At 48.9% G+C, this 18,964-nt stretch overlaps 1 protein-coding gene across 1 annotated transcript in view; it reads right to left on the bottom strand.

Annotated features, from left to right (window-relative positions):
- The window catches only part of LOC137539230 (astacin-like metalloendopeptidase), a 51,308-nt gene that overhangs the window by 5,016 nt on the left and 27,328 nt on the right, over positions 1-18,964 (bottom strand). Inside the window, exons 6-10 of the mRNA XM_068261769.1 lie at positions 18,742-18,823; positions 9,508-9,635; positions 8,694-8,809; positions 8,005-8,230; positions 4,991-5,109 (exon numbers count right to left, since the gene is read on the bottom strand). Coding sequence (XP_068117870.1) covers positions 4,991-5,109; positions 8,005-8,230; positions 8,694-8,809; positions 9,508-9,635; positions 18,742-18,823 — 671 coding nt within the window. The remainder of the gene's footprint in view (positions 1-4,990; positions 5,110-8,004; positions 8,231-8,693; positions 8,810-9,507; positions 9,636-18,741; positions 18,824-18,964) is intronic.

The raw sequence follows: 18,964 nt of genomic DNA, 5'->3' as shown, positions 1-18,964 counted from the left end.
TGGCGCACGGAAGGGGTTGTTCTGGGTGTCTAGAACACCCCCCTGCACCGAGACCGGAAGTGGGGCTGCCGCATGGCCCGGCCGGCTGGGGAGAGAAGACAGAATAAAATGATGGAGGCGCCAGCCGCGCCAATAAGGGATGCGGGAGCCGGCTTTATTCCTCGCTCCCTCCCTCCCTCTGAATGCCCCCACCTGCGGTGAATGTGTGCCCGGCTCCCCCATGAGTGTGTGCGCAGCGGAGCGGTAGGTCCTCTTACCGCAGATCAGGCGCACCAGCAACTGGAGTCTCATGCTTCCTGTTTACCATGACGTCACAGGAAGCAGAGAGACTAGTTGCTGGTGCACCTGATCTGCGGTAAGAGGACCTACCGCTCCGCTGCGCACACACTCATGGGGGAGCCGGGCACACATTCACCGCAGGTGGGGGCATTCAGAGGGAGGGAGGGAGCGAGGAATAAAGCCGGCTCCCGCATCCCTTATTGGCGCGGCTGGCGCCTCCATCATTTTATTCTGTCTTTTCTCCCCCGGGCAATCTTCTCCCCACACAGGGGGCGGGCACCTTCCTTCACCTATCTAACTTATACTGGGGGGCATATACCTATCTAATCTATCCTGGGGGACATATACCTATCTAACCTATACTGGGGGGCATATACCTATCTAATCTATCCTGGGGGGCATATACCTATCTAATCTATACTGGGGTGCATATACCTATCTAATCTATCCTGGGGGGCATATACCTATCTAACCTATACTGGGGGGCATGTACCTATCTAATCTATCCTGGGGGGCATATACCTATCTAACCTATACTGGGGGGCATATACCTATCTAAGCTATACTGGGGGGCATATACCTATCTAACCTATACTGGGGGGCATATACCTATCTAACCTATACTGGGGGGCATATACCTATCTAAGCTATACTGGGGGTCATATACCTATCTAACCTATACTGGGGGGCATATACCTATCTAACCTATCCTGGGGGGCATATACCTATCTAATCTATCCTGGGGGGCATATACCTATCTAACCTATACTGGGGGGCATATACCTATCTAACCTATACTGGGGGGCATATACCTATCTAACCTATACTGGGGGGCATATACCTATCTAACCTATACTGGGGGGCATATACCTATCTAACCTATACTGGGGGGCATATACCTATCTAACCTATACTCGGGGCATATACCTATCTAACCTATCCTGGGGGGCATATACCTATCTAATCTATCCTGGGGGGCATATACCTATCTAACCTATACTGGGGGGCATATACCTATCTAATCTATCCTGGGGGGCATATACCTATCTAACCTATATTGGGGGGCATATACCTATCTAACCTATACTGGGGGGCATATACCTATCTAATCTATCCTGGGGGGCATATACCTATCTAACCTATACTGGGGGGCATATACCTATCTAACCTATACTGGGGGGCATAGCCCTATCTAACCTATACTGGGGGGCATATCCCTATCAAACCTATACTGGGGGGCATATCCCTATCTAACCTATACTGGGGGACATATACCTATCTAACCTATACTGGGGGACATATACCTATCTAACCTATACTGGGGGGGCATAGCCCTATCTAACCTATACTGGGGGGCATAGCCCTATCTAACCTATACTGGGGGGCATATCCCTATCAAACCTATACTGGGGGGCATATACCTATCTAACCTATACTGGGGGCATATACCTATCTAACCTATACTGGGGGGCATATACCTATCTAACCTATACTGGGGGGCATATACCTATCTAATCTATACTGGGGGGGCATATACCTATCTAACCTATACTGGGGGGCATATACCTATCTAACCTATACTGGGGGGCATATACCTATCTAACCTATACTGGGGGCATATACCTATCTAACCTATACTGGGGGGCATATACCTATCTAATCTATACTGGGGGGCATATACCTATCTAACCTATACTGGGGGGGCATATACCTATCTAACCTATACTGGGGGGCATATACCTATCTAACCTATACTGGGGGGCATATACCTATCTAACCTATACTGGGGGGCATATACCTATCTAAGCTATACTGGGGGTCATATACCTATCTAACCTATACTGGGGGGCATATACCTATCTAACCTATCCTGGGGGGCATATACCTATCTAATCTATCCTGGGGGGCATATACCTATCTAACCTATACTGGGGGGCATATACCTATCTAACCTATACTGGGGGGCATATACCTATCTAACCTATACTGGGGGGCATATACCTATCTAACCTATACTGGGGGGCATATACCTATCTAACCTATACTCGGGGCATATACCTATCTAACCTATCCTGGGGGGCATATACCTATCTAATCTATCCTGGGGGGCATATACCTATCTAACCTATACTGGGGGGGCATATACCTATCTAATCTATCCTGGGGGGCATATACCTATCTAACCTATATTGGGGGGCATATACCTATCTAACCTATACTGGGGGGCATATACCTATCTAATCTATCCTGGGGGGCATATACCTATCTAACCTATACTGGGGGGCATATACCTATCTAACCTATACTGGGGGGCATAGCCCTATCTAACCTATACTGGGGGGCATATCCCTATCAAACCTATACTGGGGGGCATATCCCTATCTAACCTATACTGGGGGACATATACCTATCTAACCTATACTGGGGGACATATACCTATCTAACCTATACTGGGGGGGCATAGCCCTATCTAACCTATACTGGGGGGCATAGCCCTATCTAACCTATACTGGGGGGCATATCCCTATCAAACCTATACTGGGGGGCATATACCTATCTAACCTATACTGGGGGCATATACCTATCTAACCTATACTGGGGGACATATACCTATCTAACCTATACTGGGGGGGCATAGCCCTATCTAACCTATACTGGGGGGCATAGCCCTATCTAACCTATACTGGGGGGCATATACCTATCTAACCTATACTGGGGGGCATATACCTATCTAACCTATACTGGGGGGCATATACCTATCTAACCTATACTGGGGGGCATATACCTATCTAACCTATACTCGGGGCATATACCTATCTAACCTATCCTGGGGGGCATATACCTATCTAATCTATCCTGGGGGGCATATACCTATCTAACCTATACTGGGGGGGCATATACCTATCTAATCTATCCTGGGGGGCATATACCTATCTAACCTATATTGGGGGGCATATACCTATCTAACCTATACTGGGGGGCATATACCTATCTAATCTATCCTGGGGGGCATATACCTATCTAACCTATACTGGGGGGCATATACCTATCTAACCTATACTGGGGGGCATAGCCCTATCTAACCTATACTGGGGGGCATATCCCTATCAAACCTATACTGGGGGGCATATCCCTATCTAACCTATACTGGGGGACATATACCTATCTAACCTATACTGGGGGACATATACCTATCTAACCTATACTGGGGGGGCATAGCCCTATCTAACCTATACTGGGGGGCATAGCCCTATCTAACCTATACTGGGGGGCATATCCCTATCAAACCTATACTGGGGGGCATATACCTATCTAACCTATACTGGGGGCATATACCTATCTAACCTATACTGGGGGGCATATACCTATCTAATCTATACTGGGGGGCATATACCTATCTAACCTATACTGGGGGGGCATATACCTATCTAACCTATACTGGGGGGCATATACCTATCTAACCTATACTGGGGGGCATATACCTATCTAACCTATACTGGGGGGCATATACCTATCTAACCTATACTGGGGGCATATACCTATCTAACCTATACTGGGGGGCATATACCTATCTAATCTATACTGGGGGGCATATACCTATCTAACCTATACTGGGGGGGCATATACCTATCTAACCTATACTGGGGGGCATATACCTATCTAACCTATACTGGGGGGCATATACCTATCTAACCTATACTGGGGGCAACTATATGGGCTACCTATACTGGGGGGGACCTATAGCTGGCTACCTATACTGCTACCTATACTGCGGGCACCTATACCTGTCTCCACGTTGGGGGCGCATTTTACGCCCTCACCCTGGGTGCAATTTAGCCTAGAAACTGCTAGTATTTGGCTCCACCCACACCATATTTTGGCCACGCCCACACGCCACTTTCAGGAACACCCCCCCCCCCCTTGGAAATCCTGGATTTGCCGCTGCAGGCGCAGTGTAGGAGGGGGCGCAGAATTCATTCAGCTGTCATTCCTAATTGTGTTTGAAGCAGAAAGAAATAAGAAAAGGGGATACATGGCAGTGACTGCAAGCCAGATAACTAGATATTAAGGTGTTGGGGAGGTTGTGGGCCCTGTGGCCGTCTTAGTCTAATAGCAATCAGTGTGTAACGGCTGGGGTGGCAGGGATGGAGGGGCGCACTTTGGTGTCTCAGCCTTGGGTGCTGGAGGACCTTGTCCCGGTTTTGCTTCTGTCTCTCCTCCCCTCTCCATATAAAGGGCTCAGGCCTCCTCTCCATCCCGCCTCCTCTATATAGGGAAGCCTTCTGCCTCTCTCCCCCAAAGGAAAGCCTCCTGCCTCTCCTCCCCCTCCCCTCCTCTATAGGGAAGCCTCCTGCCTCTCCTCCTCCTCCCCTCCTCTATAGGGAAGCCTCCTGCCTCTCCTCCCCCTCCCCTCCTCGATAGGGAAGCCTCCTGCCTCTCCTCCTCCTCCCCTCCTCTATAGGGAAGCCTCCTGCCTCTCCTCCCCCTCCCCTCCTCTATAGGGAGTCCTCTTACCTCTCCCTCCCCTCCTCTATAGGGAAGCCTCCTGCCTCTTACACACCTTCCCCCGCTTTCCACTCTTGCCCCACCCCCGCTTAGCCTAGATTTTCCTTCCTGTCCAATTAATACTTTCGATTTTTGGTAAAATACAAGAGAACAGATGTGTGTATGGGCACCTCATGCCACGTACAGTATAGTGAGTTCTGCTTACCTGATACCCTGGTGGGGCCCATATGGTGGTGATACAGTCTGCCAGGTTTGGGTAGAGATTGGGAAAACCCGGAGAGGTGACGGTTCCATTGTCCTGTGTGAAAGTCCCTCCACAATCCACTGCAGAGCGAGGGAGAGAGGTTAGGGGAAAGATCTCATCTCTGCCATATTCTACAGACCTACATTTTACCAATGGCCAAGTGCTGGTTCCACATGGGTCCTGACCTGTAGATGTGTACTGGTGTGTGCTATACCACTGGCTATGTCCACATGTGTCCTGACCAGTGCTCTACTAATATGTTGTACTAATGCTTGCTATGCCCCTGGCTGTGTCCACGTGTGCCCTGAGCAGTGCTGTACTAATGCTTGCTATGCCCCTTACTGTGTCCACGTGTGCCCTGAGCAGTGCTGTACTGATGCTTGCTATGCCACTTACTGTGTCCACGTGTGCCCTGACCAGTGCTGTACTGATGCTTGCTATGGCACTGGCTGTGTCCAAGTGTGCCCTGACCAGTGCTGTACTAATGCTTGCTATGCCCCTTACTGTGTCCACGTGTGCCCTGACCAGTGCTGTACTGATGCTTGCTATGCCACTTACTGTGTCCACGTGTGCCCTGACCAGTGCTGTACTGATGCTTGCTATGGCACTGGCTGTGTCCACGTGTGCCCTGACCAGTGCTGTACTGATGCTTGCTATGGCACTGGTTGTGTTCACGTGTGCCCTGACCAGTGCTGTACTGATGCTTGCTATGCCACTGGCTGTGTCCAAGTGTGCCCTGACCAGTGCTGTACTAATGCTTGCTATGCCCCTGGCTGTGTCCACGTGTGCCCTGACCAGTGCTGTACTAATGCTTGCTATGCCCCTGGCTGTGTCCACGTGTGCCCTGACCAGTGCTGTACTGATGCTTGCTATGGCACTGGTTGTGTTCACGTGTGCCCTGACCAGTGCTGTACTAATGCTTGCTATGCCCCTGGCTGTGTCCAAGTGTGCCCTGACCAGTGCTGTACTAATGCTTGCTATGCCACTGGCTGTGTCCACATGTGTCCTGACCTGTAGATGTGTACTGGTGTGTGCTATACCACTGGCTATGTCCACATGTGTCCTGACCAGTGCTCTACTAATATGTTGTACTAATGCTTGCTATATCACTGGCTGTGTCCACCTGTGCCCTGACCAGTGCTGTACTAATGCTTGCTATGCCCCTTACTGTGTCCACGTGTACTCTAACCAGTGCTGTACTAATGCTTGCTATGCCACTGGCTGTGTCCACGTGTGCCCTGACCAGTGCTGTACTAATGCTTGCTATGCCCCTGGCTGTGTCCACGTGTGCCCTGACCAGTGCTGTACTGATGCTTGCTATGGCACTGGCTGTGTCTACATGTGCCCTGAGCAGTGCTGTACTAATGCTTGCTATGGCACTGGCTGTGTCCACGTGTGCCCTGAGCAGTGCTGTACTAATGCTTGCTATGCCACTGGCTGTGTCCAAGTGTGCCCTGACCAGTGCTGTACTAATGCTTGCTATGCCACTGGCTGTGTCCAAGTGTGCCCTGACCAGTGCTGTACTAATGCTTGCTATGCCACTGGCTGTGTCCAAGTGTGCCCTGACCAGTGCTGTACTAATGCTTGCTATGCCACTGGCTGTGTCCAAGTGTGCCCTGACCAGTGCTGTACTAATGCTTGCTATGCCACTGGCTGTGTCCACATGTGTCCTGACCTGTGCTGTACTAATGCTTGCTATGCCACTGGCTGTGTCTACATGTGCCCTGACCAGTGCTGTACTGATGCTTGTTATGGCACTGGCTGTGTCCACGTGTGCCCTGTCCGGTGCTGTACTCATATCTCCCAACTGTCCCTCTTTCGGAGGGACAGTCCCTATTTGGGAGCCCTGTCCCTCTGTCCCTCTTTCCTCCTCATGTGTCCCTCTTTCAGGACTTTGTCCCTCTTTTTATGTAAATATATATATATATTTATCTACTAAAAATGTGTTTTATTGACTCTAAACTATATTCCCAGCCTGTAAATTAATATATTATTAATTTTAAAATGTTAATATAAATAAAAATGAACCAGGATACAAAAGGACCAGTGTGGTCTGAATTATAAAACAACATTTTTTAAATGAAATCTTTATGGTATGGGTGACTAGGGGTGTGATGGGGGCGTGATCAGGGTGTGGCAGGGGTGTGGCTTAAGTGTCCCTCTTTCTCATCTCAAAAAGTTGGGAGGTATGGCTGTACTAATGCTTGCTATGCCACTGGCTGTGTCCACATGTGTCCTAACCTGTGCTGTACTAATGCTTGCTATGCCCCTGTCTGTGTCCACATGTGTCCTAACTAGTGAAAAGGGCAATTTGGGTACCCACTAGCGCTGGAAGTTTAAGCGCCGGCATAGGCGCCTATTGAAAAACATGGCATTAAGGGGTAAAATTAGGAAGTTTGTGTGGGTAGGGGGGTACTAGGTGTCAAGTAGGAAGTTTGTGTGTGGGGTGGGGTATTTAGGGTATGCCAATACAAATAGTGATAAAAGCCAGATAGTGTTGTTCCACACCAAAGTCAAATATTATACAAATAATGGGCACTTTAGTCTTCTGACAGATCGCGGACTTATGTATGTTGAGGGTCCATTTTTGATGTATATATATATATATATACTGTGTGCCTCTGAGGAAGCGGCCTCTGGCCGTGAAACACGAGTCAGGCAACCTTTATGCGATTTGGAAATCTGAAAATAATCCGCATGTCTGTCCTGTATGTTGAAGAAATTTTTACTGAGAAGAATTAAAAAGACTATTTGTTCATAAAAAGCCCCGTGACTGTTTGGATCTTGTATAGTATTTAGGGTATGCGTGGTATTTGCATAGATCTGTAAATGAGTCCTGAAAGAGGGACAAATGAGGAGCGTCAGAGGGACTGGGTTCCTAAAAAGGGACTGTCCCTCCCAAAGAAGGACAGTTGGGAGCTATCTACATGACACATACTACGAGTTAGGTATTGGACTGCAATATCTATTTATACCTAAACCGTAGGAAGCCTTGAAGTCAATGGATGAGATGGTGTTGTCCCGGGAAAATTCCACCAGCATGGTACTTCCTGATGCCACCAGCAGAGGGAGCTCCCAACCAGGGCAAACCCTGTCCACCAATATCGGTGCATTTCTGCTGGAACCATCATAAATTGTGATAAAATTTGATTCACATGAACCGGAGGATAGCGCATCAAACCCATCAAACTGCAAATATGCCTGGAAATATACAATATATACAAATATACATGCATAAATACAGAATATGTATACATATCTCCTTTAATCAACTCATATCTAAGTTGCCAGATTCATGGCCAACCTTCTATGGCTTCATCAGCTAAGCTGGAACAGTGACATCACTCTGACATCACCTGCCACACACGGGTACTGACTTAGCTACTCACTACATATTGAAGCCACAGGATAGTCATAACAGGTAAACTGCCTTCTAAACATGTCAGGAACACAGGTAGAACAAGACATGATTTTCTATAGCAGAGACAATATGCAGAGCAGTCATAGGACATAATGCAGAAGGCACTGAAAATAATAAAATACACTAAAAACTTTTTAGAATGGGATTTAGTGGTGCACAGATGTCAAAGCCAGCAGCTGCCAATCCACTAACTGGGCAACGCACACTCTATACACTGTGCCCTCCAATCAAGCCAGACATTACCTTATTCCTGTTGACTCTCACCAGCCAGACGCAGGTCGTGGCATCTGAATATATTGAAGCAGCTGCACCAAAATCTAGCGAGCCGCCAGTTCCCGTCAGCAGGTAACTGCATTCACCTAAACAAGAGCACAGATCTCAGTGAATGGTCCATTGAGCTCAGTGACAGCACAATTCACACGAGACATCACACATTAATCGTGTCAGATCTCAGCGAATGGTCCATCAAGCTCAGTGATAGCACAAGTCACATCACACATCAGATCTCAGTGATTGGTCCATGGAGCTCAGTGACAGCACAAGTCACATGACATGTCACACATTAATCACATCTGATCTCAGTGTGTGGTACATGGAGCTCAGTGACAGCACAAGTCACATGACACATCACACAATATTCACATCAGATCTCAGTATTTGGTCTATGGAGCTCAGTGACAGGACAAGTTACGAGACACATCACACATTCATCAAATTAGATAAAAAGTAATTGGTCCATCAAGCTCAATGACAGCACAGTTCACACGACATCATACAATAATCACATCAGATCTCAGTGATTGGTTCATGGAGCTCAGTGGCACAGCAGCACAAGTCACGTGACATATCACACATTAATTACAGCAGATCTCAGTCATTAATCCATGGAGCACAGTGACAGGACAAGTCACATGACATATCGCACACATCAATCATATCAGATCTCAGTGATTGGTTCATCAGACAAGCAATACAAGTCTTAGGACCTCAGCCCAGAAGACCTCCCACCCTGCCCAGAAGAAATAGCAATGTTTTAGTTGGCGAGTATTAAACTTACTACAGTCATAAAGCTTCTTAATCTTATAAATGTCCAGTGAGCTGAGTCCATATCTCTGCCCGATCTCCACCGACTGGTCCGGCTTAGGGCTGAGACTCGGCTTTCCGGATGTGTTGGAATAGGCAAACCTGCCAATGCAAAGTGGAAGTGGTAAACTGTCTATAGTCTCTCCAAGCAGGTGCTGGGCTTCCTTACCACAAAACCCTAAACATGTAAATAGTGAAAGGCGCTGGATGAACAGCTTCACAGAGCTAATAAGCCTGGATACTTGCCGGTGCCTGGTCTCCGCTGGATTGCTCACACAGCTGCAATGTCATACAAAACAAAGAATAGAGACGGCACACTACTGGCTGCAAAACTTGCTGTATTGAGTGGACAAGAACACTGTGCTTGTGCTCAGGGCTGGATTACCGACCAGGCAACAAAAGCAGTCGCTTGGGGCCCCATTCAGAGTCAAAGGGGCCCCATCAGCACATAAACCAGCCCTCGCCATCCTGTCAGCGGTGGCTGGATGGTATAATGGTTAAAGGGACTCTGAGCAGTGCAGTAACTATGGAAAGATGCATATCATTTTAAAGCTCTCTTTCTCCTCTTTCCAGTGATATATAAATTGCCACCCTATGCCTTTTAATTTTCGATATTTCCGCGATCGAAATCGCAACCACAGCAATTTCAATCGCGACAATAGCGAAAACTAAAAGGCGTAGGGTGGCAGTTTATCTATCATTGGAAAGAGGAGAAAGAGAGCTTCAAAATGAAATGCATCTTTCCATAGTTACATTGTATTACACAGGACGACTTTTCTCCAAAGTCGGCAGCTCGATTCAGCACAATGCAATGAAATATAAGGAACCCAGAGGGATATAATTACAAACATGATGCTGGTAGGTGTGAGGATGTAATTAATTAGTTGTGGGTATGCTTAAAGGCATATCCACAGGCACTGCTCGGAGTCCCTTTAAGGGCTCTGCCTCTGACACAGGAGACCTGGGTTTGAATCTTGGCTCTGCCGGTTCAGTAAGCCAGCACTTATTCAGTAGAAGACCTTAAGCAAGTCTCTCTAACACTGCTACTGCCTATAGGGCGCGCCCTAGTGGCTGCAGCTCTGGCGCTTTGAGTCCGCCAGGAGAAAAGCGCGATATAAATGTTATTTGTCTTGTTTTGTCTTGTCAAATGATGCCGTGCGCTGCTGATTGTCTTCAGAGCCAGGCTCTCCTCCTAGGTCCCCCTCCTGCTACTGTGCGCTCTGCCGCTGCCCACCCCTCCCTCCCTTCCCACAGAGAACCACAGCTGCAGCAAGAATGATAGCAGCAGATGGCAAACGCTCACTCACCTATCTATGATCCAAGCGATAGAGATCCCGTCATCTGAAACCCATCTGTCTCTTCTACAGTGCAGCCGCTCACTCTGAACTTCCTGATTCTCAGATCAGACAGGAAGTAGGAAGTAGTAATAGCAGTAGTAACAGAGCGGCAGCACTCTAGAGCAGGGGTCCCCAACCACCGGGCCGTGGCCCACTGCCGGTCCGTGGGCAGTTGCCAGCTGGGCCGCGGCGGGTCTGGCCTCTCGCCCCCCTCCCCCCGCGGCCGCCGCTCCTGTCACCTTATGAGCTGGCGGCCGCTTCCTGGCACAGATTCCCCGTAGCCGCTCTGAGGAATGCAGCATCTCCTTTTACAGCAGCGCTTCCTGCGCAGCTGCTGTAAGGAGGGAAGAAAGCGAGACAGCGCCGGTTTCCATGGTAACGGCGATCGCCGCTACAGGAAGCCGCTGCCCCGCTTTCTTCCCTCCTTACAGCAGCTGCGCAGGAAGCGCTGCTGTAAAAGGAGATGCTGCATTCCTCAGAGCGGCTACGGGGAATCTGTGCCAGGAAGCGGCCGCCAGCTCATAACAGGTAACAGAAGCGGCGGCCGCAGGGGGAGTGAGGCTACACTGGTGCACTATACTAGCTATCCTGGGGCACTATACTAGCTGCACATGGGGCACTATACTAGCTATACTGGGGCACACTGGGCACTATACTAGCTATACTGGGGCACACTGGGTACTATACTGGGGCACACTAGGCACTATACTAGCTATCCTGGGGCACACTGGGCACTATACTAGCTATACTGGGGAACACTGGGCACTATACTGGTGCACACTAGGCACTATACTAGCTATCCTGGGGCACACTGGGCACTATACTAGCTATCCTGGGGCACTATACTAGCTATCCTGGGGCACACTGGGCACTATACTAGCTATCCTGGGGCACATGGGGCACTATACTAGCTATCCTGGGGCACATGGGGCACTATACTAGCTATCCTGGGGCACATGGGGCACTATACTAGCTATCCTGGGGCACATGGGGCACTATACTAGCTATACTGGGGCACACTGGGCACTATACTAGCTATCCTGGGGCACATGGGGCACTATACTAGCTATCCTGGGGCACACTGGGCACTATACTAGCTATACTGGGGAACACTGGGCACTATACTGGTGCACACTAGGCACTATACTAGCTATCCTGGGGCACACTGGGCACTATACTAGCTATCCTGGGGCACACTGGGCACTATACTAGCTATCCCGGGGCACTATACTAGCTATCCTGGGGCACACTGGGCACTATACTAGCTATCCTGGGGCACACTGGGCACTATACTAGCTATCCTGGGGCACATGGGGCACTATACTAGCTATACTGGGGCACACTGGGCACTATACTAGCTATCCTGGGGCACACTGGGCACTATACTAGCTATCCTGGGGCACACTGGGCACTATACTAGCTATCCTGGGGCACACTGGGCACTATACTAGCTATACTGGGGCACACTGGGCACTGTACTAGCTATCCTGGGGCACTATACTAGATATACTGGGGCACACTGGGCACTATACTAGCTATCCTGGGGCACACAGGGCACTATACTAGCTATTCTGGGGCACATGGGGCACTATATTAGCTATCCTGGGGCGCTATACTAGCTATCATGGGGCACTATACTAGCTATACTGGGGCACACTGGGCACTATACTAGCTATACTGGGGCACTATACTAGCTGCACCGGGGTACCTAGACTCCCTATACTGGGGCAATTGTGCTTGCTGTGCCGCCGCGAACACCCGCCCCCCCCCCCCCCCCCCCGAGAAAATTTTGGACGGTTACCGGTCCCCGGGCCGAAAAAGGTTGGGGACCCCTGCTCTAGAGGACACAGATGGGCTCCGGATGACGGGACCTCTATTGCTTGGATTGCAATAGGTGAATGTGAGTCATCTGGTGCTGTCATTCTCCCCCGCTGCAGCTGCCTTCTCTGCTGGACTATCGTATTCACTGGGATGGAGGCTGCATGGTGGCTGTCTAGTTTGGGAGGAAATTGGTTGTTCGGTGGTGGGAGTGGTTATGTAATTCTGTCTGGGGAACGGCTTCCGGTTTGGCGGTGTCCAGAGCTTTCTGCTATTGCCAGGCTGGAGATGCAGGGGGAAAGTGCTGCTGCTGTGATATCTGGCGCCCTCTTCACAGGGGTGCCCCAGCCCCTGAGTGCAAATGTCCCAGCCATTCATCTCTCACTCTGCATTTTGCCGCTGCTATTCCCTGCATTGTGCACCCACAGAGAAAAGCGGGCTGTTGCCCATAGCAACCAGTAGCTCGGCTGCCCCAGTGTGTGCGGCATGTTGCTGTGCAGCTGCATCTTCTGATTCTATTACGACATGATGGGGGGCCCAAATCAGTTACTTTGCTTAGGGCCCCATTTAGCCTTAATCCGGCTCTGCTTGTGCTTTGCTTCCTTACCCCAAAACCCAACATGCTTTGCAAACTTGGTAGCATACTCTGGGCTTGATTTACAAAGCGGTGCTAACTGTTAGCACGCCTGTGAAAACCCCCTTAGCACGTCTAAACATGGTTTTCGCGCATAAAACTTTACGCGCGCAAAACTTTATGCGCGTAAAACTTTACGCGCGCAAAGTTAGCGCACGATATGATTGAGAAATCCGGTGCTAACCTACTTAGCACCCTGGTTAGCGCATCTAAAGACTTTAGACGTGCTAAGTAGGTTAGCACCACTTTGTGAATCAGGCCCTCTGTGTTTAATATCAAAACAAGGATATATATATATATATATATATTGTGACAAAGTGGCTGGCAAAGTGCCGCTCTCTTTGTCACAAGTGGTGTGCGATGGACGGTATGTTGCACCCAGGTTCAGGCGCTACATCCTGTAGCAGCTCCGGAGGATAGGCTTTTGCTGACTGTCAGGAGTGACAGGGGTTGAAGCCTTGAGAAGGGTCCGGAGCTGACCAGATGTAGAGCAGGGTGGGTGCATCTGGTCGCCAGGTCCTGGGTGGGATATATTATACATTGTATTTGTGGACTGCTGCCTGTCTAGCCCACAGAGGGTTAACAACAGAGCTAACAAGTCTCTGGAGAGGAAGAGGTGAGAGGGGGGGTGTGTCCAGCAGGTTCTGTCAGTTTGCACAGAAAAGGTTTTCATTTGTTTCCAGGAAGTGGTTCTGCTGAGAAGCTGCTGCAGGGGACTGCATGTGTTTGGGACTAACGTTTGTGTGTTACTCAACGCTGAAAGTAAGCACCCGGCCGGAACTGGCCTTACCCTTGTTTTGTGGAATTACTTACGTTATTACTGAACTGCAAACTGTTGTTTGTGAACCTGCTGCAAATAAACTTTGATTCATGTTTGCATACAAACCTGCTTGGAGCTGCTCTGTTCCTGCTAAATGCTTACCATCTGAAGCTGGTCCCTCACAATATATATATATATATACAGTATATATATGTATGTATATATATTCCGTTCTGGGATGTTGTTTGTAAGTTGAATTTGGTTGTAAGTTGAGTCCTGCGTTGCACATGGTGAAATGTGGATGAGTTATTTACACTCAGACAAGTCTGGATTTGGACATATTGGGGTTGATACACAAAGCTTACTTATTTTTCACTATAGCTTTAACCTGCTGGGCGGTCTGGACGAGCTCAGCTCGTCCAGTACCGCCGGAGCCTGCCGCTCAGGCCCTGCTGGGCCGATTTGGCTCAAATAAAGTGCAGCACACGCAGCCGGCACTTTGCCAGCCGCGTGTGCTGCCTGATCGCCGCCGCTCTGCGGCGATCCGCCGCGAGCAGCGGCGAAAGAGGGTCCCCCCAGCCGCCTGAGCCCAGCGTAGCCGGAACAAAAAGTTCCGGCCAGCGCTAAGGGCTGGATCGGAGGCGGCTGACGTCAGGACGTCGGCTGACGTCGATGACGTCACTCCGCTCGTCGCTATGGCGACGATATAAGCAAAACAAGGAAGGCCGCTCATTGCGGCCTTCCTTGTTTATTCTGGGCGCCGGAGGCGATCGGAAGAACGCCTCCGGAGCGCCCTCTAGTGGGCTTTCATGCAGCCAACTTTCAGTTGGCTGCATGAAATAGTTTTTTTTTTATTCAAAAAAAAACCTCCCGCAGCCTGCCTGGCGATCTTAATAGAACGCCAGGCAGGTTAAAGAGAGCTAATGCATGATACAAACAAATAAGGAATGTTAATTCATGAGTTAAATCCATTTAGGAGAGATAAATCATGAGTTGAGTTAGAAAAGGAGACATAAATATTGAGTTTAGTCATTTGAAGGATACATTAGCTCATAAAAGAAATCCAAAACGGGCCCACTCACTGCTCCCCCCCCCCCCCCCCCATTCTCCTCTGTCGCCCTCTGTTTTTGTGCTCTGACCCTCAGAAGCTACTTCCTGTTTGGGAGTGTCAGTGAAGACTGTGCAGGCGCTGCCTGGTGATGCGCGTCCCTGATCAAGTGCTTACGGCCGGGAGTGCTCTGCACCTGCGCACTACATAGTTGTGATGTAATCCGCAAGCGCAGAGCATTCCTGGAGGTAGCTTCGGAGGGTCGGTGCACAAAAACAGAGAGCGACGGAGGCAGGGCCGAGGCAGAGGCGAGAGAGGCTCCAGCCTCAGGGCGCAGTGTAACAGGCAGCGCAAAACTCACTCAGCTATCATTCCCCTATTATGGTTGAAGCAGAGAGAAATAAGAAAATGGAATACATGCAGGGGCGTAGCAATAGGGGGTGCAGAGGTTGCAACTGCATTGGGGCATTTGGGCCAGAGGGGCCCCGTAGGGCCCTCCCTGAACTTCAGTATTAGCTCTCCTGTGTGTTGGTCCTGTGCTCATAATAATCACTTCTATAGATACTTTGAATAGTGGCAATCATTAACATACTTCTCCCCATCCCCTTCTTGCACTTATGTATAGAGTGCTTGGGGGGCCCTAATGTAAAGCTTACATCAGGGCCCACAGCTCCTTAGCTACGCCACTGAATACATGGCACTGACTGCAAGCCAGATGACTGGAGATTAAAGAGACTCCGTAACAAAAATTGCATCCTGTTTTTTATCATCCTACAAGTTCCAAAAGCTATTCTAATGTGTTCTGGCTAACTGCAGCACTTTCCACTATCACAGTCTCTGTAATAAATCAATGTATCTTTCCCCTGTCAGACTTGTCGGCCTGTGTCTGGAAGGCTGCCAAGTTCTTCAGTGTTGTGGTTCTGCTATGAACTCCCCCTTCCAGGCCCCTCTATGCACACTGCCTGTGTGTTATTTAGATTAGAGCAGCTTCTCTCTTCTCTCTTATCTTTTACAAGCTGGATAAATCGTCCTCTGAGCTGGCTGGGCTTTCACATACTGAAGAATTACAGACAAGGGCAAAGCTGTTTGCAGGAAGAAAAGAGCAGCCTGAAACTTCAGTGCATGAGAACAGGGGGAAAGAAACACACAAATGATCTCTTGAGATTCAAAAGGAAGGCTGTATACAGCCTGATTGTGTATGGATGTATTTTTCTATGTGTGGACATACTGTACATCAACCTACTTCCTATTTTGGTGGCCATTTTGTTTGTTTATAAACAAACTTTTAAAAACTGTTTTTAACCACTTTTAATGCGGCGAGGAGCGGCGAAATTGTGTCAGAGGGTAATAGGAGATGTCTCCTAACGCACTGGTGTCACGGACGATTGCGGGGACGCAGGCGCGTCCTGGAACCGCCCGTGAAGACAAGAACAATCGCACTCGATTCCTGCATCGATTGCGCTTCAAATCGATACAATCCGGGTTGAGTGTGTAGGGGCAGCTGCAGTCTTTTCTCAGCAGAGAGAGAGCCCCAGCCTAAATGCTGGTTGGCCCTTTTGATATGCTAATGAGCCTGGGCCCAGAGAGTCCCTGGCTTCAAGCTGTGCTGATGGCCCATCCATCAGGTATAAGGTGACAAACACCATGACAGAACCAATTTAGAGTGAGGAAACTCAGACACTCCGACTCCTTTTCCCAGCAGGGAGCCGACATGTGGCTTGCTGCTGCCAACTTCAAAGAACCTTTGCCTGGGAATGACCTGGTATAAATCCCAGGGGTCTCTCATATTCCATAAACTGCTATATGTATCATATTTTCTGTGTTGCCAGGCTGGCAGACCCTCCAAACTAACAGAGCAGGTAGGGCCCTGCCTGGCGTTGGTTCTGAGAACATTTCAGAACCTTCTGAGGTAAAGACTGCCCGTTAGGCAGTTCAACAGTGCCCTAATGGTACCACAGGGGTCCCACCCCTCATGTTTGGTATCAGACTGCTGGGTACATCGAGGCAGACCTGAAAATATTAGTAAATCTGCCCTGACCTGTACGGTTCTGTGAGATAGAGCCCATATATGGTTAAGGCATGATTTCTGGTCTCCAGGACAAGGGCAGGACTCATCTCATGTTCTAAGGGGGTGTGTGGGCCCGCCCTCACTTCCTCCTACTGAATCAGGGGCATAAGAATGGGAGAGGAGCCAAACTCAGGGTCCTCCACACTGAACCATCTTGCACTCATCATATGCCAGCTTGAGGATATGCTGGCATCCACCTGGTCTGAACTCTGGACTTTGAAACCAAGGACTTTATGATTCTTCCCACAATAAGGACATCTTTCCAGGAACTAAGTATTTTTCTCCCTTCTTTTATTTTTCATACTGGCTATTACTGTTTTAATAATTGTTGATTTTCATAATTGTCTGTATATATTAATTATTTATATTGCGTGAATAAACGACTTTTCCCAAGTCATTCACTGTTTCGCTACCCTGCTTATCAGCACACACAGAAATGATCCCGGGTCTCTGAAGATACGCTACTGTTTGTTTGTTGTTGGCTAGACAGAATATCGTGTGTTTAACCGTTTTATTCGCAGGATTAGTCAGTCAGTTAGTGGGCCCCACGGTCCCATAGTAACCGCGGTGGTGGCAGTTTACTCTGAACCAGTAGGTGACGTTGTAATCACCCGTGTCTCACAGGCTCCCTTCTGAGTTGTCTGCGGCTAATTCTTAACGGTTCCTGCGCATTGACTGCGACCAGAGTTCGCACGATCTGTGCGCTGGCACCGTTTAGAAGGCTAAGTGCGGTCAGCCACGGAGGGCTCCTGTGACAACTGGTATGTTTACTTTTGTGCGATTTTAACAATACAGGTTCTCTTTAAGGTGTTGGGGGCCCTGGGGCGCCTCTTAGTCTAATAGCAATCAGTGTGTGATGGCCTGGGTGGGAGGGATGGAGGGGCGCACTTTGGAGTCTCAGCCTTGGCTGCTGGAGGACCTTGTCCCAGCTCTGGACGGAGGAGAACGGGGGGAGTGTTGAGCGTGAGGAAAGCCCCACACACATGGCTGCTCCCCATCTCCCCCCCCCCCCCCCCCCCCGTTTTGGATTTCTTTAATGGGCTGGGGTATTCTTTAAAGAGAGATAAATTGGGCCCAATCCAATTCACAATTTTCTCCTAGGTGATCTTTTCACATTATAAATAAAATAGCTTTTAAGCCACCAGCAAGCAAGGTGCCATCTTTAGTTCTGCCATGTGATCTGTATGGAATGTTTGTTACTCAGAGTTCTATGCACAGAGGGAGATATTGCTTGCTTGGCAGTTGGAAAAAGCTGCTATTTCCCACAATGCAATGAGATTCACAGACAGGAAACTGTCAGGACCATGGTCATGACATCACCCTGTGAGAGGCATTTCACCACAATATCAGCCACACACACCCCCCTGATGATCTGTTTGGGAAAAGATTGGGAAAGGGGGTATTAGCTACTGATTGAAATGAATTTCAAACATGGGTTAAAGTTCCTCTTTAAGTAATTTGTAAGGGGACACTCTGTATAATAAGACATTTTAATTCCTGCGCAATGCCAGATGACAGAAGCGATAGCTGTGGGAAAGCTCACCTCCCATAATGCATTACAGAAGAGTGGTCATACGGGAGTTCCATGTTGTTGTTCTCCACCATCTCAAACTCATGCCAGTTCTCTGTATTTCAAGATAGAAACAGAAACCAGCTCAATTATTTTGTCCAGCGTATCTGTCCATAAACAGGATGAGAAAAAAATTATATGTGTAGCACATAATACACAATGTAATGGAGAGGAAACTAGTTTCTACAGGTGCTTC

The sequence above is a fragment of the Hyperolius riggenbachi genome, chromosome 11 (assembly GCF_040937935.1).
Source record: "Hyperolius riggenbachi isolate aHypRig1 chromosome 11, aHypRig1.pri, whole genome shotgun sequence".
In the NCBI taxonomy this organism is placed as follows: Eukaryota; Metazoa; Chordata; class Amphibia; order Anura; family Hyperoliidae; genus Hyperolius; species Hyperolius riggenbachi.
Note: the sequence above shows the minus strand (reverse complement) of the source record. Positions and strands in the feature narration are given on the sequence as shown.